We start from the raw sequence: 24,229 nt of genomic DNA, 5'->3' as shown, positions 1-24,229 counted from the left end.
GCGAACTGACCATGTTTTTGTACTTGATTTCAGATGTTCTCTTCTTGCTCCATCTCAACCGAGTGATATCTTGTCATCTGATGTGCCCTTTCAAGCTATCTGTTCCTCTCACACTTAAGTTGCTCCATGTTCCCGTTTCTTTGCTAAGGCCACCCTTGTGCATCAATATGCTTCTGTCTTTGGGAATTCCATCCCTAGGTCCTCAGCCTTGTCACCCTATCCCTGCTTTCAAACACCCCCTCAGTACACTTCTCTTTACCTATACCTTCTTGCCCCTCCTAAGTTTACTCATTTCCATTTTTCCATACTGCTCAGTGCCTAGTCTATCAATAGTTTCTGGATTTCCCTCCCCTGTGCAGAATGCAATGAGAATTATTTTCTGTACATGTAGAGCAACTTAGAAAAGCAAGTTGTTGCTGCTGTTAAGGTGGCTTCTTTCTTTTTTCCAGATTCAAGGAGGTGACCCCACTGGTACGGGCACTGGTAAGATTTGGTCTACATTTGATTTTATGTTTGCCATCCATTCATATTTATAATGCAGCAGTGTTGTCTTGTAAAGGTTCCAATGAAACACTCGATCATTTTATAAACAAAGTAAGAGACGATGACACAGTAAATGCAATGTGATCTCAGCACCACCCTCACTTCAGGCAGCTTTATATGCATGGCACTTTTTTTGACAACATTGGAAGAGAAATTGTATTTTCTTCACCTGATCAAGAAGGGAGATTGAGCAAAACGCCATGTTCCTTTCCTTGATGGGAAATCCAAACACTAATGTGCAGAGTACTGATTCCAAGTGCACAAATAGGGCTGCGCTAGCCAGCAACAAGCTTTGAAGCTTATCAGATCTCCTGTGTATTGTCTCCGGACTTCGTCACCCAGCTCTTCCTGGCGTAGAGCTGCATTGGACAAGAGACATTCACTCTAGTGGCTTCAGTCATCAGTTGATTTTGGAATCAAAAGTTTTTTTTTTAAAGAACACGAGAGTCCTAAGGCCACATTGGTCATCCCATCCGCTCATAGGGTGTGATAACACCATTATCATAGCTTTGTGTGAAATGAACATTGCAAAATTGTTGCCTAGTCTACCCCTCACAAGCCTGGCAAAGCTTAGGAACATAGGAACAGGAGAAGGCCATTCAGCCTATTGAGCCTGCTCCACCATTCAATACAATCATGGCTGATCGAACACTTCAATGCCTTTTACCCACAGTATCCCCAAAACCTTTTATGTTATTGTTAATCAGAAATCTATCATTCTCTGCCTCAAGCATACTCAATGACTAAGCTTCCACAACCCTCTGGGGTAGAGACTTCCAAAGATTCACAACCCTCTGAGTAAAGACATTTTCCCTCATCTTGGTCCTAAGTGGCTTCCTCCTTATTTGAAATTGTGTCTCCTGGTTCTAGACTCCCTAACCAGGGGAGTTTTGGACTGATGCTGAACATCTAAATCTGATTCTTGCACATCATCACCTACCTCGCCATTTAAAACTCCAGGAATTTTGCTTTTCGTAAATGATTGGAAAGTAACCTCCTGTTGGACTGTTGTTTTTGTGTTTAATTAAAGTTGAAGTACTTGCAATTTCTGGAATGCTTTTTTTGAATGATTACCTGCATCTAAGTATTTTGTAGGTTTCAATGAGATCACCTCTCATTTTTCAAAACTCTAGAGAATACAGGCCCAGTTTCCCTAATCTCTCTTCATAGGACAATCCCGCCATCCCCAGAATAAGTATGGTGAACCTTAGTTGCACTCTCCCTATGGCAATAATATCCTTTCTGAGGTAAGGGGACCAAAACTGCACACAGTACTCCAGGTGCAGTTTAACCAAGCTTCTATACAATTGAAGCAAGGCTTCACTACTCTTGTACTCAAATCCTCTTGCAATAAGAGTTAACATTCCATTAGCCTTCCTAATTGCCTGCTGCACTTGCATGTTAGCTTTCAGTGATTTATGGACAAGGACGCCCAGGTCCCTTTGTACATCTACACTTTCTAATCTCTTACCATTTAAGAAATACTTTGCACATCTTTTCCTTCTACCAAAGTGGATAACCTCACATTTTTCCACATGATATTGCATCTGCCATGTTTTTGCCGTCTCACTAAGTCTGTCCAAATCCTCCTGTAGCCGCATTACGTCTTCCTCACAATATACATTCCCGCCTAGCTTTATATCATCCGCGAACTTGGAACTATAACATTTGGTCCCCACATCCAAATCATTGATATATATTGTGAACAGCTGGGGCCCAAGTACTGTTCTTTGCAGTACCCCACTAGTCACAGCCTGCCAATGCGAGAATGACCCATTTATTCCTGCTCTCTGTTTTCTGCCTGTTAGCCAATCCTTAATTCATGCCAGTAAATTGCCTCCTATCCCAGGTGCCTTTACTTTGCTAATCAACCTCCTGTGGGGGACTTGATCAAAAGCCTTCTGAGAATCCAAGTATACTACATCCATTGACTCTCCTTTATCAATTTTGTTGGTAAAATCCTCAAAAAACTCCAACAATTTCGTCAGACATGATTTTCCATTCGCAAATCCATGCTGACTATGCCCAATCAGATCATGATTATCCAAGTATCCATTTATCACATCCTTTATAATAGATTCTAGCATTTTCCCTACTACTGATGTAAGGCTAACAGGCCTGTAGTTCCCTGTTTTCTCTCTCCCTCCCTTCTTAAATAGTGGGGTGACATTTGCTACCTTCCAATCTTCAGGAACCATTCCAGAATCTGTAGAATTTTGGAAAATGATCACCAATGCATCCACTATATAGCAACTTCTTTCAACACTGTGGAATGCAGAATATCAGGTCCCAGGACTTATCAACTTTCAATCCCATTAATTTCTCCAATATAACCTTTTTTACACTAATTTCCTTCAACTCCTCATTCTCCCTAGTCCCTTGGATTTCTAATTCTGGGAGATTTCCCATATCTTCCTGTGAAAACAGACACAAAGTAATCACTTAGTTTCTCCGCCATTTCTCTGTTCTCCATTATGAATTCTCCTGACTCTGCCTGTGATGGACCCACATTTGTCTTAGCCAAATGCTTCCTTTTTACATTCCTGTAGAAGCTTTTACAGTCCGTTTTTATTTTTGCGAGATTGCATTCATATTCTATTCTCCCTTTCTTTACCAGTTTCTTGGTTTTCCTATGCTGTATTCTAAAAACCTCCTAATCCTCAGGTTTACTACTACTTCTGGCAACTTTATAAGCCTTTTCTTTTAATCTTATACAATCCCTAACTTCTTTTGCCAGCCACAGTTGACTGACTTTTTTGGGGTTTTTGCACTTTGAAGGAATGTATAGGTGCTATAAGCTAGGTAACAGTTATTTGAAGATGATCCATTCCCGAATGTACAGTCATACCTTTTAATGTATTTTCCCAGTCCACCTCAGCCAATTTGTCCCTTATGTCTTCATAATTTCCTTTATTCAACTTTAACACCCTTGCTTCAGAGTGAACTACCTTACTTTCAAACATCATGTAAAACTCTATCATATTGTGGTCACTCATCCCTAAAGGTTCTTTTGCAACAAAATTATTAATTAGCCCTTTCTCATTACATAATACTAGATCTAAAATAGCCTGTCCTGTTGGCTCCTCAACATACTGCTCTAGAAAACCATCCCTAACACACTCCAGAAACTCATCTTCCACAGTATTAGTGCTCAATTGGTTTACCCAGTCTATATGCAGATTGAAGTCACCCATGATTATTGTGTTGCCCATGCTACATGCTTCTCTAATCTCCTGATTAATACCATTCCCCACATTACCACTACTTGTTTGGTGGCCTATAAACAATTCCAACCAATGTCTGCTGTTCTTTGCTGTTTCTTAGCTCCACCCAAAAAGACTCCACACAGGGTTCTTCCAATCTGAGATCCTCCGTTAGTAATGCACTGATCCCATCCCTTATTATCAGTGCAACTCCACCTCCTTTCCCTTCTTGTATGTCCTTCCTAAACGTCGAATATCCTTGAATAATTAGTTCTCAGTCTTGGTCACCATGCAGCCATGTTTCCATAATGGCAATTATATCATACCCATTTACCTCTATTTGTGCCTTTAGATCATCTACCTTATTGCGAATGATGTGCACATTCAGGCAGAGTGCCCTTAACTTTGTCTTTTTGACATCATTCCTCATTCGAAGCATACTCAATGCTCTGCTTTGTTTCTCCTGCCTTTAAGTCTCACTACTACTTCCTGTTACCAACTTTACTTTCATCCAATTTGGGCCAACCCTCAGGTTCCCACCCCCCTAGTTTAAATCCACCCCAACAGCACTAGCAAATCTCCCTGCGAGTATATTAGTCCCAATCCTGTTAAGATGTAACCCATCCAGTTTATACAGGTCCCACCTGCCCCAGAACTGGTTCCAATGCCTCAGAAATCTGATGCCCTCCCTCCTACACCAGTTCTCCAGCCACTTATTTAATTGATCAATCCTCTTATTCCTATGCTCACTAGCACGTGGCACAGGGAGTAACCCTGAGATTACTGCTGTTGAGGCCCTGGTTTTTAATCGCCTTCCTAACTCCCTGAAATCTGCTTTCAGGACCTCATCCTTCTTCCTACCTATGTCGTTGGTACCAATGAGGACCACAACTTCTGGCTGAATTACCCCCCCCCCCCCCCCCCCACCGAAGGATGTCCTGCAGCTGCTCTAAGGCATCCTTGACCCTGGCACCAGGGAGGCAACACACCATCCTGAAGTCATGTTTACTGCTGCAGAAACGCCTCCCTGATCCCCTGACTATGGAATCCCCTATCACTATTGCCCTTCCATTCTTCTTCTTCCTCTCCTGTACAGCTGAGCCACCTGTGGTGCCACAGGCTAGGCTTTGACTGCACTCCCCTGAGGAACCATTGTCCTCATCAGCATTCAAAATGGAAAACCGATTAGCAAGCAGGTTAGACTCAGGGGACTCCTGCACTACCTTCCTGGTTCTCTTAGACTGCCTGGCGGTCACCCATTCCCTCTCTAGCTGTACGCTTCTAACCTGTGGTGTAACCATCTCCCTAAACATGCTAACCACATAGTTTTCTGCCTTGCGGATGCACAACAGTGGGTCCAGCCACCGCTCAAGTTCCAAAACCCTGATCTCAAGCTTGTACAGCTGGTGACACTTCCGACAGATGTGTTTGGCAGGGACACATGGTGCGTCCACAACTTCACACATACCGCAGGATGTACATTTTGCTTGGCCGAGCTGACCTGCCACATCCCATAACTCTAAAAACTATTTATTACACTTTGAGTAAGTAGAATGAGTAGAATAAATGACTAGTAACTTAACTTTACTACACTGACGCTAACTTTATCTTACTTTGGTTTACTTTATCATTTTATTTCACTTTGACTTGATTTAACTTAATTCCCTATTGCTAGCCTTCCTTACTGAAATCCAAGCAGCTACTAATGATATGTTTTTCTAGTTTAAAGCTGTTTAAACACACTCTCTAATGGCAGCTTCTCACGAACGAGTGAACTTCCTGCGATGTCACTCCTGGATTTTTTTTCAAACTCAGCCTGCTGCCCAAGTAGAGGTGTCCCTACCAGGTCCAGCTGTACCTGCTCCTGGAAGGTGAGTGAAGGCCCCGAGCCTCACCCTCTATTTATCCACTGCCTGAGTAGAGGTGTCCCTCACAGGTCCAGCTGTCTCCGCTCCTGGAAGGTGAATGAAGGCCCTGAGCCTCGCCCTCTATTTATCCGCTGCCCGAGTAGACGTGTCCCTTGCAGGTCCGGCTCTCTCCACTCCTGGATTATCTGGCTAGCTGTAATTGGACTTGCCTGGACAATAGCATAAGGAATTTTTATAATCTATATACCTGCTGCTTTTTTACTAGCCCTGAATTTGCTAATATTCAATGACTTTTAAAAAAATTATTTCTGAAAAGATGAAATGTTGAGTCTGCCTTTTATCTGTTATATTTTTATCTTTTCATTTCTCTTTTGTCAAATAATTCTCCAACTGATGTTGTATAACATGTTTTCAATCACACTGATAATTCTACGAGTTCTACCATTTTATTAAATACATGTGGTGAAGGTTTGCACCATCACAAATGCCAACGTGGCAACAGATCTCACAAGTTCTTCCAAGTCCTGCAATGTCACTAATGATCTTCAACCTTGCATTGATAAATTCAGATACTCTGCCACCTTTACTTTACCCTCAATATTCCCCACAGGAACTACTTACAGCATGCAATCCTCCAGGCAGAAGAGCATGGTGTTCAAAGTTCTATCACCAGCATTAATGCATTTTTCAGGCTTCCCTGTAGTGTAGAATGTCATTACTGATTAAAATCAGTTTTGTCCTGTCCCAAACAGTAGCGGGGAGTCCTGGGAATCAATTTAATTGAGAGGCAGGTTTACGCCCTTTGTACTATACTGTTTGGAACTGGATTTTTTAATGAGATTGATTGTACACTTTGGCCGAAGCAAATTAGAAAGCCTAAAGAAGGGTAATGATAAAAATCCATCCCTGCCAGAAAATATATCTCCTAATATTGTCCATTATTTAGTGTACAGAAGTTATCACTGAAGCTGATTATGCAGTCACTGTTGATAATTGCAGATACATGTTATGTCCAACAACTCCAGTCACTTTAGGTGGACCTACCTCAGGAAACCAGGTGTGAAATATTTTTTTAAAACTCTGGTGACAGAGAAGTTTATTCTGGTCAACATGATGTACAACATTAGTTCTGTACGAGCTAGGTATGTCCTTAGAGAAGTTGTTTCTTAAGCCTGTACCGTTTAACTTAACATTTTCAAAGCTGTATATCTTGCAGTTTAGAAAATGGTAAAATAAGCAACTGTTTAAATGGATGGGGGTCTTTACCTTGTATTATTTTCCTTAATGAGGACAGAGTGTGCCCCAGCAAGGAGCATTGCTGAAAGTGGCCTAATGGATAAAATGTTTTTTTGGAAATAATGAGAAGCTCTTGCAGGCACTAAAACTCTGCCAATATTTAACATAGGCAGTGTCCAAAATCCCATTTCAATTTAATGCTGTTACAGGATAACTCAACTCATCAACTTTAACAAACTCCAAATCAAAAAATAGATTTTATCCTAGGAAACAGTATCTTCTGGTGCAGCTCGAGCTACTGTGAGTTTCATCCTGATAGCACAAAGTAAAACATAACTGAGTTTGATTTCAATTGGCTTCACCTTGTAAAGTTGGTTCTCAAACTGCCTCTTTGAAGTGATATGATATGCATATCACCCTGAAGTTGGCTCTTTCCAGCGTATAAATAGGAGTAGGAGAAGATGCCTTTTAACAAGTTCTTTTCAAGCACTATCCATTTGGAAATGTTGCTCTTTTATAGTAAAGATACCTTTTCAGTTCTGTGCTTTGCAATCTTGCTCCCCTGCATCTTGCCATTGCCTGAACAAAGGTATTCCAGTCTGAATTTGCGGACCACATGTTTCTCGAGATTCTCTCTGCTTCAGCAATGCTTCAGGACAGATGATCCTGAGAAGGGCTGTTAACCACCAACTTCTGAACATCAAGAAAACCTTTATTATCAGCCATCTTTGAAGCAACTCAGTTCTTTCTTAAATAGGTTGCTCTTAAATAAGTACAATGCATGCATTGAAGTTCGCTTCTAGGACCAAAACTGTCATAAAATAAAGAATGGAAAGCACTTTCTTCAAGGATTATTATAACAAATCATGTATACCTGAGACCAATTTAAATAACATACAGAAAAATAAAAATAAACCTACCTTAAAATCACCTGCAGCAATCACAATTATGAACTATTTCACCTCAAAAGCTCTTATTAGCACTTTGGAGAAAAACTAGTTAAGAAATCGACATACCTCCTTACTTCCCAGATCTATATATATCACAAGATAAGCTATGGAAGAGGAAGGCTGTTTGGGCAATATTAACAACCCAGCCATCCAGAAAGTCTCTAAAGGCGTCCATCACACATCTAACTGTCTTAAATTATGCCAGATTTTTGTCACCTCTCTCCTGCCCAGAACTCCATTCCATGTGCATTGAATAGTTTCCTGACAGTCAAAACTTTGCCTTTTACCAATTTGAATCTGTTCCATTGTGCCCCAATTTAATTGAACTAGTGTCTTGGATTTACCTTTTCTCTACTATTTACCATTTTGTATACCTGTAGCTTCCTTTCAAGGCTGAAAAGGTGGGTTCCTCCATTCTTTATTCATAAGGGAAACATATTGTTTATATGTTATACATAGAAAAAATGTTTTCACTTTTGGGGGAACTCCAAAATTAGGAATAATAAATATAACGTGGTCAATAATAAATGCAATAAAGAATTCAAAAGAAGCTTATTTACCAAGAGAGTTGTTAGAGTGTGCAATTTGCTACCACAAGGAGTAGTTGAGGCAAATGACATATATGCCATTAGAGGAAGCTAGATAAGTAGGTTAGGGAGAGAAGAATAGAAAGTGATGCTGATGAGGCTAGATGAAGTAGCGTTTTAGGCAGCTTGTGCGGAGCATAAACACCTGCCAAGACCAGATGGGTCAAATGGCATGTTTCTGTGCTGTAAATTCTATGTATTGGCTCAGAACTTTCGTGTGAGGAATCAATATTGTCTTCTATTTCTGAATTTCCTTCAGGGCTTGAACATTCCACTTCTATTTAGCTGAGAATAATGCTTAAGGAATGAGCTGATTAGAGCATGATTTCCTCCGCTGTTTTCATTCTAGGATTCAGCATTCTGTTTACTTTGTTGATTCCTACTCTGCAGTGATGGAGCCCTGTAATTATACTCTTTTCTTTTTCTTTCAGCTAAACTGTGTAGAATGTCTGAAGAGGGTTGGAACACACAGGGCAGGAAATTATGCTTCAATTGTGTAGAGTCTTGGTCAGACTCTATCTGGAGTATTGCATTCAGTTCTGGGCATCTCAGGAAGGATATATCGGCATTGGAGTGGGTGCAGCACAAATTTATCAGAATAAGGTTAAAAGATTAAATTATGAGGCCAGGTTGCAAAATTTTAGTGTGTTTTCCCTTTAATATAGAAGATTGAAGAGTGATCTAATCAGTATGTTTAAAATGATAAAATTATTTGATTGAGTAAATAAAAATCTATCCCCTCTTTTGGGGGAACATAGAACAAGAGAGCATCATAAAAATTAGTGTTCAGCCCTTCAGGAATAAATTCAGGAAGCACTTTTTGCACAAAGGAACAGCAGATTTCTCAAAGTGCACCTTGACAGTGCATGTAACAGATTGGCTAAAATGTTATCTAGATTCATTCAGTAGTGAGGATCGACATAAGGTCAGGGAATGTGAAGGTTCTACTTGCTTCAGATTCAGAGATGACAACACATTGAGGTCACTAAAAAGAGTGGTGATTCTATGCAAAGCAGCTGGAATAAGCCAATTTATTAGTACTGAGGTCGTCTCTAGTGAAATATCTTTGCTGTTAGGTAAGCCTTCCATGAAAAGGAGACAAATGAAACTGGACATAGAACATGATAAAGCAATTGTTTTTGGAAAATAAGTCAATGATCTGCAGTTTACTCAATCAGGGTAAAAATAAAACTGGATGCCCTTAACAAAACCTGATGTTTCTCGTCAGCATGTTAGAGAAGTATTAATGGTCTCATTTGATGAGAATCAGAGAGACAAAAAACAAATTGTCTTAAAGTTGCACAGACATTTGTTCACCCCTCTTGTCAAAGATTCAAAATCCTGCTAAAGGATGCAGGCGTGGTTGATGAGGAATATACAAGGCTTATCGAAGCGATTAGTGGAAAATGTGAAATATGTAAAAAGTATCAGAGGACACTGCTATGCCGATTCATGCAAAGAATTGGCTTCATATGGTTGGAGGGTATAGCTGCTATCAATTGTTCTATGGCAGGAATCCCAAATTACCTTTTCTGCTGGGTGATTGTTCCCCTGCCCAAGAGGGGACTATAATTAGTTCCATTTATTCTGCATATCTGATGCTTTACCTGCAGTGAAAAAGTTTTCAAGGCTGAGGTTTTGTGGGGAAGAAAATTTGGAGAGCTCTAAGGCATCGTACAACACTGTCCGAGGTAAACTTTTATTCTGGGAACATAGGGCTGAATTTTGCCCTTGACGGGCGGGTGGGCCCGACCAACTCGGTGGCGGGCGGGCAGCCAATCACCGCTGCCGAAACGGGCCGTGCTACCATTTTGCGCGGGCGGGCCAATTAAGGCCCGCCCAGTGTGACGTCCGCCAGGAAGCACTATGTGCTTCCTGTGCTGGGGGTGGGGGGGTTTTTCCCAAATGCAAGAGTGCGCTCTTTCGTGCATGCGCATGAAAGAGCACACATCTCCCTGAGGCTAAGTGGTGCCTCAGGGAGATCGCTGAAAGGTTTTCAAAGTTTAAAAATAGAAAATTAAAAAATCCATTAACACGTCCCCCTCATGTGACAATGTCACACGAGATGGGGCATGTTAATAAAGTGCACAAAAACTTTAATAAACGTTTTTAAAACCAACATGAAACCTTGTCCCGGCGGTGGATGAGGTTTCATGTTTTTTCAGAAGCCCGCCAGGGCTCCTGGCCTGCCCACCAACCTTAAGGTTGGACAGACAGGACCTTTATTTGTTTTAATTATCCTGTCAATAGCCTCAATTGGCCATTGACAGGTCAGTGGGCGGACAGCTGATCGCGCTATGCCCTCGCCTTCCTGAAGATTTAAATGGGGCAGGATGACGTCGGGAGTTCCCCCCGACGTCGTCCCGCGTCATTTTCACGTCGGCGAGCAGGCTCCGCCCCCTTCTCGCCGACGGAAAAATTGAGCCCATGGTGCATTACAAAAGAGAGGGCCTGAAGGTATGGAAAGGCCCTAGTAAGGTAACAGGGTGTGATGGTAAGACAGTGGTTATCAAACATGGTAATCAAACTATTAAAGTTCATTCCTCTTGGTTATTCGGGATTGATTACAAACTCTCAGAATCTGAGCAGCTGTTGGAAGGTGATAAGGCACCCTATACCTCACATTCTCATATGTTTTGTGATGATGATCCTGAGGAACAAAATACAATAAATTAGGGACTGGATGGTGATATTCTGATAGATAATGATATGAAAGACAGGGCTATCCCATCCAAAGGCCAATTGCCTAAGGTGGGTACATATATGTTTCAGAATGTTTCAGTGAATGAAGGGCTGCAACTATTGTGGGACATATAGAAAAAGTGCACTGGCAAGTTTAAATATTAGTTAAATGTTCAAGATGATGGCCAAGAACTGAGGTCTGTAGACTGGCAGAATGGGGTAAAAGAATGAAAAGTAAGAAAGTGAAAAATGTAGTAGTGCGTCTGAGAGTGACTCTTGCGTTTAGAAAACCATTACGCGCTGGAAGAGTCTCTGACCACGTGAGGGAGAGATCTTACATTGGTAATCCCAAAAGACATTGAAGTGCGAGTAGAGGCTGAACCTTGAAGAGACTCTACGGTGAATGGATGGCTACAGAACAAACTCGAGTGAGGATTAGAAGCAGAAGTCTTCATGACCCAGAAATTTTGGTGGCTGCCAAAAGGAATTAGTTGGAAGGAATTTGGAGTTTATTCTGAAGTACCATATATGACAGCCAGCCTTGTCACATAGATGGATTTGTATGGAAAAGGTCCTTGTAGCTAGGATTTAAAGCCAAAGCGAGGCTGGTTATTCAGGGTTTTGAAGAGTGACTGAGCAATGCAGATGTTATAGTGGACTCTCCCACAGAGGGAAAAGAATTCCTGAAATGTTTCTTTAGTTCTTTTGGCCACATAATTTTGGGAGTATAGATCAATTGCCATAAATGCTGCATTTCTGCAGGATGAAAATTTGGGAGAAATGTTTCTGAAACCACCTAAAGAGGCAAGCGATGCAGAAAGGAAATTATGAAACTAAACAAATGTGTTTATATCTGAATGTTGCCTCGGGGGTGTGATATCTTTCAGTGAGATCTGTTTTGCTGAAAGTAGGCTATGTTCAAAGAAAAGCTGACACCGCAAAGTTTTCATGGTATCAAAAAGGGAAAATTTTCAGGCATCCTTATGATGCATATTGATCATTTCTTATGGGATGGTAGTGTGGAATTTGAGAAACGAGTAATTAATAACATTAAAGTGAAATTGATGATTAGAAGTCAGGCTTCAGGATATACACCCTATAAAAAGTGTAAATGAGAAAATATTAAGGATTGATCTTGGTAGCATGAAACATATGTTAGCAAAAAAGGAAATCTCCAAGATCAAATAGGTTGATGCAAGTCATCAATTATCTGATTACTTCATGAAAAGTGCTTGTACCAAAAGATTATTAGGGGTCCTAGAAGAGAGGCGCCTTGTAATTTAATGCTTTATAGAGTATGGAAAATCATTTATTCAATTTGTTTTGAAATATTGGGCTGTAACCTCCGAGCTCCCCAGCGTCGGATTTGGGGAGCACCCCAAAGATGCGCTGGGGAATCCCTCTGGGAAGTGCCCAGGTAAGGGTCTGCACAACAATTGCCCAGATTGCGCTGCGCTGGGAACCATCTGAAAATGCGGTTTAAATCGCAAACTTCAGATGGTTCTGCCAGGGTTACACCAATAGTTACCCAGAAAAAGATGGAAGAATTAAAACCTCTCATAACTTCTGCGTAACTATTGTAAAGACCCAGATCAATTCCTTCCATGGAACTCCTGCCATGGCCCTAACCCCTAGGGGGCTCCCCAACCCCTGACTAACCAACCCCCAACCGCCCCGGGATTCGCCACCTGCCAATTCCCCATGCGACTCTCCTCACCCGCCATGGGACTCCTCACCCGACACCGCCACCCTCCCCCACCTTTGCAGGCCCAACTCTTACCCTCCGGTAACAACTCTTTGTTCCTCAGGACTGTCACCATAAAACATATGAGAATGTGAGGTACAGGGTGCCTCATCACCTTCTATCAGCTACTCAGATTCTGAGAGTTCGTAATCAATCCCGATTAACCAACCCTCCCATCGCCCCATGTTCGACCCACACCCCCCGAAATTCCAACTCTCCCAGACCCCGAATGTCTGATCCCTCCATCCCCTCCTGATGTCCGACCCCCATGCAACCACCCCCCCTCCCTCCCAACCGAATGTCCGGTCCACTCCAGTCCCGCCTGATGACCTCCCCCATACCCCCCAAAGCCTGACCCCCCACCCCCCTGAATGCACAGCTGGCTCCACCCCCTCCCTATGTCTGAACCCCCCCCCCAGCCACCCCACTCCTGCGAATGCCTGGCCTGCTCTATCCTCTCTCAATATCTGACCCCACCCCATGTCCCCTAGATATCCGACACCCCCCCCACCGTAATGCCCCCCAAAGTCCGACTCCCCCACTCCTTGAATGTCTGATCCAACCCCACCCCCTCCCAAAATCAGATCTGCTGCACCCCTGCCCGATGCCTGACTCCCCCAATCCCCATCTGACCTCCGAACGCCCCCACCCCCCCCATATCCTTTTCACTTACCTTCTCCCTAGCCTGTCAAATTCAATGGGACCTTTAAACTTACTTGCTTTACAGCAGCCATTGCCATAAACAGGGGGCATCTCCTCCTTCAGTTCGACAGTGCTGGACCTTGATGCTATACTTTGGAGACAGCTGCACTGCCTGGATTTCGCCTGGCCTGAGTTGGAAGGTCGGGTGCGACAGGCACCCGGGTGCAGTTGCAAGTGCTGGTGCAGTTAAGTGGGCATGGAGTGGCAATCCGATACTGATTGCCACTCCGGGGAAGTTCCAGCCCATGCTTTGTAAATATTATTTAAGTTTTATTTTATAAGAAGAGAAAAGGGAATCTGTATATTGTATAAATTAGAGTTATGTGCATACAAGTGGGGGGGCGCTCATTGGATAATGACTTATGCACATCCATTGAGTGAGGAGGTGCAGGTTTAGTAGATATTCTGCATCTCTGTAAAACAACTGATTGGAAGTTTAGAAAAAAAGCTGCTGTTTGAATTTAGAAGACAGGATTGTTAGGTTTCAAAATCATCATCTTTGAAGCAGCAGACCCTCTGTCAGGACTAGCTGGAGGACAAATGATTCCAAATAGTTGATTGCTCAGTACTGGAAGGTAGGTTCAGGACAGGAGTTGCAGCTGCTGCTTGTGACCTGGAAGGGAGGGAGAGTGAGAGCCTACCTATCTACAAGCAAGAAGGGACTGCTGAGCTGCTCAGTCCCCGTATTGTGAAGGAAGTGAAGAAAAGGAGGACAGTAACCAGCAAACTTAACATCTGTTCTGAGGGAGCGAGGCAGAGAAAGAACTTCTGCTGTGAAGGAGGGAGGAAGACAGAAGCTATAAGATCAACAAGGACTTTTAAATCAAAAGGTGCACTTGTTACTGAGGACTGTTGCTGCTGGTCAGGGGAGGAAAAGAAGGGCTGCAAGATCTTGAAGCGAGGAGTTTGTGCTTGTGCTCTGCAGAAGACTCAATTTGCTGAGCTCATTAAGACTGCAGAAGACCTGGTTGGCTGAACTCATTTAGAGACTCCAGTCTCTTTGCATAACCAGGGACAGCAGGAACTGAGTGTAAAGATTTAATTTAGCCCTTTAACACCTTTGAAGGATTGTGCCTGGGCTGTTTTGGTTGTCCTGGGTGAAGGCACCCCTCCCTCTGCAGGAAGAACATTGAAGAGGACCTGCAGCCCAGAAGCACTCACCCACCTTGTGACCTTCATCCTCCTTCCTACTTTTCTCTCTGTCTCTTTCTCCTTCTCTCTTTATATTGAGAGAATACCTTTATTTTTACCCATCTTTTGGCTTCCCAATCAGATTGTTATCATTCAAACCAGAACTAGGGGTGGTTGTAGCTCATAAAACCCAATGGTGTCTTCACATCTTCACCAGTGGCAAGGTCTGCAAAGACCTATGCAGAAACAGCTGCTTCTTCCACTCCTGTACCCTGTCATTGCTTGCTTTAATGACAAAAAACTTGGGGTGAAGATCTGCATCCACCCCAACGTGACAATAGATACATGTATAAAGGCCAAGGCTGGGGTTGTCGGCCCGTCAGCCATTGTTGCCACCTCTAAGATGTATGAGAAGGCTGTATTTTTCCTGGGGTACAAGGAGATGGTACATCTGGCCCTCAAGAGGGGGTTCACTGTGGGCAGGACATTCCTGCTGGTAGACCACCGTGCAAAGGATGATTTTAACTAATGTTCCACCCTTTGTCCTGGGTGATGCCTTCCTCCCCCACCTTCGCCAAGTGGGGGAGGTGAGGTCAGGGGATAGTGCTGATCCCACTTTGCCTCAGGCAAGCCTCCGGCACATGTATGCCTTCGGGCACCAGGTATTTATCAAAGTGCCCTGGGAGGAGTGCAAGGAGGGAGATTTCAGTGTTGAACATGAGGGGGCCACCCACTGCACCTTCTGTAAGTCGGATGGCGTGCGGTGGCATGCTTGCAAGGAGGTGACACATTTGAGGAAATGCTGCCCTGCCTCCTAGCCGCCAGAACTACCCAGGCAGGCGGCCTGGCGGCGTCACACCTCCCTCCACTGCTCCATCCCAAATCTGGCAAGGGGAGTTAACACTGGCAACCAATGGCACCACAGCTGTTGGCAAGGTGGGTGGAAAACATTCATGCAGAAGGAATGTACGATGCAAAAACAAGAACATTGAGGCGAGCCCACGGAACAATTTTGCTGTCAAGTCTGCGGTTGTGCCCGTGCACGTTGTTGAGCCTACGTGTGAGAATGCACTTTAAAATGTTAGGACCCCACCTGAGCCTGTGCGCAGCTTGGCGGGAGCTTTTCACCCTGAGGCCAGACTCTGGTGTGGGAGCACAGAAGAATGGGAAAATGTGGAGCGAAAGTCTTCTGATAAAAAAGAGGTCTCCCTCCCTCCGCACCCCTCCTAGAAAAGGAGGAGGAGGCAGCACTCCTCTGAAGTGGAGGAAGGTGGGGAGAAGATCTGTTCATCCGTGGAAGAGGTGCTGGTGCCATTACCGCCCCATGGACCCTTTCCCCTGCCCTAATGGGGCGACGGGTCTGAATACATCATTGCAGTTACCCACAGCTGGTTTGTGCACCCTGGAGGCAGAGGTGGGTGGCATCCTTGTGGCTGAACCCACCCAGCAACAGCCTAACATCACCGGGCTCCTGCCCAGTCTGGCTGGGGACCATGGTGACACAGCCCCACACGCCGGGTCACAGGGTGGCAGTGTGCAAAGGGAAGGCCTTGTTATGTTTCAGCCTTTTGCACCAGGCACATCGGTTTTAAGCTTCGATCTCTTTCCAGAGATTCTGAGCCACCCTCTGGCCCAGAGTCTGATGAGGAGCCCAGAGAGCACCCCTCCATTGTTGATCCTGGGGATGGGATTGAGGCAGAGAAATGGTTGGCTGATGAGCCTGGGCCTCTCGCACTCAGCGTGGAGGGGGTTTTGGATGCCGATGGCAACGACTTAGAAGAAGGCATTGAGGCAATTCTGATTCCATCGCCAGTGAGGCGGTGAATGTCCTTGTGTCCGCCACTGAGTCTTCCCTCATCCCCCCTGGGGAGCTCTGCGATTTTCTTGAAGAATCTTTGGTGCCACGATAGAGTCCAGCTGACCCTTGACTGATGATCAGAGCTAGTGTTGCTCAACCAGTCCGTCTGTTCCACCCTAAAAACCTGGGCGTGAACCAGAATGAGCAATACTGGCTGAAATTGTTCCTCGCTGGACTGAGGGAGTGGAAGGCCACGTACACCTCCACTCCATTCCCTCTGCACATTAAGATGATGGTGAAGGTGGCACAATACTCTTGCCATGAAGATAACCATGGCCAGCCTCAACAGCAGTAGAGAAGCGTATCGTAGTTTTCAGAATTTCTCACTCCTTAAGCAGGCGAAGTATGCGGTTTGTTTTCTGCAGGAAATCCACACCATTCTGGTAGACAAAGCTACCTGGCCCCTGAATTGGCAAGGAGGGGTCTACATGAGTCACCTTGCCTCTAATTCTGGTGTGGTAGCTATCTTGCTGGCTGTACGTTTTCAACAGAGATCTTGGGGTTCAAGGAATCTATGGCTGGCTGCTTGCTCCATCTCACTGTCCACTCGGGTGATGTGACCCTTCGTTTTGTGAATGTGAATGCTCTCCAGGCCAGGCTGCAGCAAGTGAACTTCTTTTTGAAGTTCCCACTCTTCTCAGTTCCATGATGCTATCGAACACGTTTTCTTCGGGCATGGTGGAGGAGGGGGGATTTCAACTGCACCCCTGAGGTGAGGGATTGTGCTGGTGTCCTGCACTGCTCAGCATTGGTGGGGAAGTTGAGGGACCTGATCAGGTCCTTTTGACTTGGTGGACATCTGGCGAAATCTTCATTCTGACTCCAGCACATTCACTTTTGTGAAGCCTGAAATTGGAGCATCTAGTATTTGACCGCCTTTATATTCCTAAGGCATATGCCTCCTATGTTACACCCGCTTCAGTGCAGCAGGTGCCATGCTCAGTCTGGTGTGGGGGGATCTTGTTCCATTCCGCACTCGAATGGGGACTGCTTACTGGCACTTTAATGACCTGCTGCTGAAGGACAAGTCATTCTATGACACACTCCATCGCTTCTGGGCCAACTGGAAAATGAAGTAGGAAGGTTTCCCCTCCTTGAGGTAATGATGAGATGTGGGTAAGGTTCACATCTGTGCCTTTTCTCAAGGGTACACAAAGAGGTTGAAGAAGAGACGGAAGCCCTTGGTCGAGATGTTGAAGCAGGAGGACCTCGACCTAGAGCCCTGTTTTGGTCGGGTTATCAAGGACCTGACCCTGCAGAAGTTGCACGAAGAGAAGGGCTTGCTGAAGGACCTGCAACTCATTGGGTCCCAAGACATGTACCTAAGGTCACAGATCCAGATCCTTCAGCACCTGGGCTATGGCTCCTTCTTCTACTTGATGGAAATAAGGCTGGGGATCGTAAGCAGCTCCGTTCGCTGCTGGCCGATGACAAATCTCTTGTTACAGATCCAGAGGGTGTTAGGGCTCAGACCCCAGCCCGTTGTGGCGCTCTGTTCTCTCCGGATGAATCCAGCAAGGATGCTTGCAGAGCTTGTGAGAGGATGTGCAGCAGTTAGCCCAGAGGGCGCTGAAAAGCTCGATGCTCCACTTAACCTGGCAGAGCTGACCAGCGTGCTCGACAACCTCGAGAGACAAGTCCCCAGGCTGGTTGGGCTGACGATGGAATTCCTAAGGGCGTTCTGGGACGTCCTGGGGGAAGACTATACATGGGTCCTGGAGGAAAGTTTTTAGCAACTGGGGAGATGCCCCTCTCATGGCACAGGCCTAATCATGCTGCCTAAGAGGAGTGATCTCCACCTACTTAATAACTGGTGCCTGGTCTCCCCCCTCAGCACAGATTATAAAATCTTTAGCAGGGCTATGTCGCCTTGCCTTGGCACCATGCTGGACCACATGATCCACCCTGACCAGTCGAACATGATCCCGGGCTGGACCATTTATGACAACACCCATCTGGTCTGGGACCTGATCCACCATTCCCAGAGGATTGCCCTGTTGGCCATTTCCTTCCCCCTTGATCAGGAGAAGGTGGATCACAAAAATTTATTCGAGACTCTGCAACATTCAGATTCAGGATGCTTTTTGTCACCTGGATCTGACTTCTGTACACCGCTGCAGAGTGTCTAATTAAGATTAATGGGTCCTTGATGGTGCCCCTTCACTTTCGGGGAGGAGTGTGTCAGGGCTATCCCGTGTCCAGCCAATTATATTCGGTTTACGTGGAGTCTTTCCTGCACCTCTTGCAGAGGAGGTTGTCTGGATTGGCTCTGCGCAGGCCAGGTGTGGAGGTCGTCCTCCCGGTTGCGCTGATGACATGCTCCTCATGTTCACAGACCCTTCTGACCTGTGGATGATATGCGAGTGCCAACAAATTTACTCCACAAAGTCCTCTGCCAAGATTAACTGCGGAAATGTTCTAATGTTCTGCACTCCCTACAGAGGAGCTCAGGCCTTTTGCCTGGAGCTCCATCCGTTCCCTTAGTCTTAGCCTTACTGAGGTATCCAGGCCAGCGAAGTGACGGGAGCAGGAGGCCAAAGTCACCACTCCCCTGGTGTGCTGTACAGGACTGCTCCGAGTGCTATCCTACAGGGGTTGAGTGCTGATCATAAACCAACTGATGGCCAGCCACAATGTTGAGGTACCATTTGGTCTCTTTGATCCCTCATTTGGAGTTTGTCATTAAGATATAGATGAAGCTCATCAATTTCTTCTGGGACTAAAGGATGTGCTGGGTTGCTACTGAGGTATGGAGACTCCCGCTCAAGGAGCAGAGTCAGGCACTAGTGTGCCTTTGCACTCAGGTGGCAACTTTCCGCCTTCAGACCCCGCAGCGATACCTTTAATTCAAGACTCCTCCCCAACTGTGTGCACTGATGACATATTTCTTCCTCCAGATGCACAGCCTTACTTATGACCTGCAGCTCGTATTTATAGACCTAAGAGAAGCCTCTGTGTCACCTTGCATGAGTTTCCTGTCTTTTACCAGGAACTGGAACATGGTTGCCTCATGCTGGAGCACTCTCCCATCAGGAGTAGTGGTTATTGTCAGCCACTAAACAGGAATCTGCACCTCCACCAAGACAGGTTCATGAGCCTGGCGGAAGAGAGGGCTTAAGCTGCTGGGGTGACTGGTGTCAGGGACGTGCTGAATGACAGAGGAGCAGGCTGGATGACACCACAGGAACTTGCGCGTCGTGCATCCGTAGCTGACCAGCTCGCAGCCAAAGCCATCCGGAACCTCAAAAACATGGTGCTCAGCATCAACTGCACTCAAGGTGACGAGGCGGCTCAAATCAAGTACACAGGGGGTTTCCTGTACAGGAAGTTGCTGCACGCCCTCCATTTCCTTGCCCTCGTCAGCTGTCCAGACATGCTGTAGCTTTCGGTCATGCTGTTCGGAGGAGAGTATTTAGCGTGCAGGATGTTACACACAGCAGTCCTGTGCAATAGAAGGTTAAGTAGGTTCACGGACTCCTAGGCCACCTGTAATTTTTGCGACCTTGAGGAGTCAGTGTTTCATGTTTATGTTGAATATGTAAAGTTGCAGCCCATATTCCAGTATTTTAAGAGACTGCTCCTTAAATTTTGGGTGCACTTCAGCCCATGCTCCTGATCTTTGGCCACCCGTTGCAGAGAGGGGCAGGCAGATTGGAAGACCTCCTTGTTCGCCTGCTTCTGGGCCTGGCTAAGGTGGCTATAAACAGGTGCAGGCAGTGGACAGCTGAGGGGGTTGTTGACCCAAATGCCTGCCCCTCTCTCCTGTGGTTACGTTCGCACCTGGGTGTCCCTGAAGAGGGAGCACGCGGTGTCCACCGGTAAGCTTGAGGCCTTGTGCAACTAGTGGGTGCTGCAGGGGCTGGAGTGCATCATCAGCCTCCAAAATGGTATTTTAACTTCTTTGAAGTTTTGGTTGTTGTTATAGTGCCCCTTTAAGGGGCTGTCAATTAGTTAATTTGTTCATTTGTTTCTTGTTTACTCAAAAGAATATAAAGTGACACTAATTGACACTGGTGGTGGGTCGTAGCATTAGGAGCTATACATTTGTAATGCTTCACATTGTGAATAAATCTAAAGCTGAGTTAAGATTGACTTCTGGTTTCCTCCTTCACCAACTGGCTATCAGAAGTTGTTAACAAAGGGCAGTGGAAATATGGAACCTTTTCCTCAAAGGACTGGGGATGGTGCGTCAGTAAAGATTTCATGATTGAGAGCCATTGTTCTTCTATTAGATAAGGCATTATGGGATATGAAATGAAGACAGGCAGAAAGTGTTGAGGTACAAATCAGTCATGATATAGTTGAGTGGTAGACCAGGCTTTGAAGGGCTGAATGGCCTACTGCTGTTCCTATATTCCAAATTCTGTTGAATAAGCCTCACCACCATGTGCTCACTGTGAACTGTGGATCACTCTTCCGTGTTTATCTCTGGGACAAAAGCTTATATCTAAAACAGCAATGGCTGAGCAACACCTCGGACATTACTAGGTTCCACTAACAACCTGATCACCTCAAAATGTTCACTTCATAATAGTCAAAAAATAATCAACAATTTCTCTTAACATAACTTCACAATCGCTGTATCTGTCCTATTCATTGCATTGCACAGGAAGTGGTTTGCAGCTAAATTAATGAAGCAGTGAGAGAAAGGGGCAAGTAGTCATGGAAAACCATTAAAATAAGCTTGAGGAAACTGAATATTTAATGAACAGGTAATTATGAAGACAAATGCTGTTAACTTCTGCAAGCAATCAGTCAAATGATGAACTTTCTTGGAGGGTTGAAGAGTTAGAATAAAGAATAAACGCCAAAATAAAATTTTGAATCCATCTGGAACAATTTTTAAAATAAAATCCTGTCCAGTTTTCTTCATAAATCAATTTGATACTAATTTTGACAGTATCCAGTCCAGTTTCCTAATACCTAGCCAGGAAATGCACGGTGATCTTAAGCAGGAATGAATAAAATCAAATCAGCACAAGACGGCTGCTTTGTAGGGCTCATGTTAAAGGGGATCCTTCCCTTTGACATGGATCTCTTGCTGACGTCAGCTATCGCCTATTCCACACAGGCTGCTCAACATTTTCCTTTTGCTTAGTGATTTAGAGGAACTCTGTGAGCCAATAGCCATTTACATTGAATGCTGTGGACCGGTAGCATTAAAGGCTAGAGTTACCTTCTCCTTTACAGCCACAGTGCCTTAGTTGCCACCAAAATAATTCCTGACTGTATACAAGTCAGAGTCAGGAAACCTGTTAAAAGCTTTGCAATGATGTGCTGTGAGTTTGTATCTGAATCGGTGCTTTCTACTGGAACCCAGGGGAAAGGCCAGAGGTGACACCACAAGTTGGAACTTCATGAAATTGTTCATCATGGCCTAAATAATTATGTCTAGACAAAAGATAAAGCTTTTGAGAGAGACCTTAACATCAAGCTTTTAACTTTCATCATCTGCAAATGAGATGAAAATGTCTTTAGTAAATGGATGGTCAACATATGAAATAAACCATCAGTGCAGGTGTTTGAACAGGAAACTTTAAGGAGTTTCAGAAAGGAAGTAGACATGTTTTGGGGCAGCTGATTCATGATGATTACATTTTCTGAAACCTGTGAAGAGAATTCTGAGTCATTAGCCTCTTCTGCTTAATACCTTATAGTTTGTTGTTACTTGATGAGTTAAGATGTATTGCAGAAGCTTGCAAAGGCTTGATTCTTTTCACTTTTGAGCAAACTGGAAATCACAAACACATCTTTACATCTGGTATACTAACATCAAATTCCAAAAATAATTTATAACTAGAACTTTCCATTGCCACATAGGAATCTAACCTGGCCCTTAAACACTGAATTGAATGTTTGCCATGCCAAAATTCCCCACAGCTTTTGCCAAGAAATTATCTTTATAATTCTTGAGATCTGTGAATGTGCCAATTTTCTTTTTGTCCATTTCAATATTCCCTCATCATCATGGCCCCTAGTTTTATTTTCTTCTACATATTCTATTGCTGGCCAGTGACAGGTTTTACACCAACTCAAATGAAAGTGTGCTACATCACGCAACTTTCCAAGCTTAACTCATTTGCTTAGCTTAAGCTGCATATTTGGAGGGATGTAGAGAGTGCTCTAGTGCTCACAATGGAAAATTACAGGTAGGTGATTGAAAGCTAGAGAGAAATAAAGAACAATGTTAGAATAGGAGGACAAAAGCTTGAAAGAATGTGGAAAACTTAGGCATTTCAATTCATTAGTAATTTTTAACAAATCTGATGGAAAAGCACAAAAGGAAAAATGTAAAGAAAGGAAAACCAAGGTGCAGACGGGAATCTGCAAGCAAAGTGATGGAGCAATCTAGTACCTAACCTTTTTAATGCCAACTGAAGTTGAGACATTTGGGAGCAGCTGATCCTTCCTGCTACTTCAGGACACCATTCCCATAGATCGGCAGATTTTCAGGCCTTAATTGACTGTCACTATTGCCGGCTGCATTTGGAGTAGATGGCACAGCTCTGCACCTGGCTTTCTGCTGACACAGACTATGGAGACAGTTCTTCAAAATCATTGCCAATTAGGTATGGCAGGGCTTGAAGATGTAGAACCACAAAAGCTTACATTACTATTTCATTTCATTGTGCCTATGCCAGTTCCTTGATAGAGCCTTCCACAACTAATCCCACTACCCTGCTCGCTTCCAATAGGTAAAATTAGATTTTTCTGCTGATAATAGGCAGAGAGGTATGTACGATTGGCTCAGTAGCAGTAATAAACAGAGCACAGTCTGTGGGCTGGTTTCCTTTTTTATTAATAATTCTCAGGATGTGGGCATCACTGACATGTTGGCAGTTATTGCCCATCCCTAGTTACCCTGAGAAAGTGGTGATTAGATTTGATACAACTGAGTAGTTGCTAGACCACTTCAGACGTCAATTAACTCTCAGCCATGGCGTGGGATTGAAATCACATATAGGCCAGACCGGGTAAGCACAACGGATTTCCATCCTTAAAAGACGTCACTGAGCCAGTTGGGCTTTTATGACAATGACAATATTGTGGTTTCTTTTACTGATGCCTGAATTTTATTTCTATGTTGAAAAAAAACTCAGTTCAAATTCTCAAACTGCTAGAGCAGAATTTGAATTCACATTCTCTGGGTTGTTAGTCGAGCAACAAAACCACTACTCTGCCGTATCTGGTTTAGCATATAAGTGGAATCAATACTCCTCAAATAACTACGTTATCACTGGTGTTTCAGACAACATCTTTGGCTGGTCTATGTGCATGACAATCATAGAGTAACATGATCTTAATTCATCTTTTGTATAATTTTCTATAAATACACAACCTCTGTCTAATTATTATGGAATAGTTCAGGGAAATTTTGAGCCTCACACAACAGCTGCTGCTCCTAAAGATCATGGCACATTATTTTCCATCTGTTAATTAAATTTCCCTTGACCCAGTTTCCATACATTCTGTAAATCATTCTTCTGTAAAGCTGCAATTATATCTTTACAACATAAGGATGATTTACATGACTCAGCACCATATAAGTCTCTAGTTTTTGACTCAATTTGATCTTGGTGTCAGCACATTTGAAACTCCTTCAAGTTACTGACATTTCATGGTTAACATTAGTGTGTTCCAGAAACAACCATATAAAGGTTTCTTGGTGGGAGAAAACATTTGTGCAGTGAAATATTTTGGAAAGGAGCAACAACTTTTACTTTA

General features: G+C 44.1%; 1 protein-coding gene across 1 annotated transcript in view; it reads left to right on the top strand.

Annotated features, from left to right (window-relative positions):
• ppil2 (peptidylprolyl isomerase (cyclophilin)-like 2) overlaps nucleotides 1–24,229 on the top strand; it is a 406,540-nt gene that overhangs the window by 255,833 nt on the left and 126,478 nt on the right. The window contains exon 14 of the mRNA XM_078553895.1: nucleotides 450–483. Within this exon, the coding sequence (XP_078410021.1) occupies nucleotides 450–483 (34 nt within the window). The remainder of the gene's footprint in view (nucleotides 1–449; nucleotides 484–24,229) is intronic.

The sequence above is a fragment of the Cetorhinus maximus genome, chromosome 12 (genome assembly GCF_964194155.1).
Source record: "Cetorhinus maximus chromosome 12, sCetMax3.hap1.1, whole genome shotgun sequence".
Classification (NCBI taxonomy): domain Eukaryota; kingdom Metazoa; phylum Chordata; class Chondrichthyes; order Lamniformes; family Cetorhinidae; genus Cetorhinus; species Cetorhinus maximus.
This window is presented reverse-complemented; position numbering and strand designations above follow the sequence as displayed.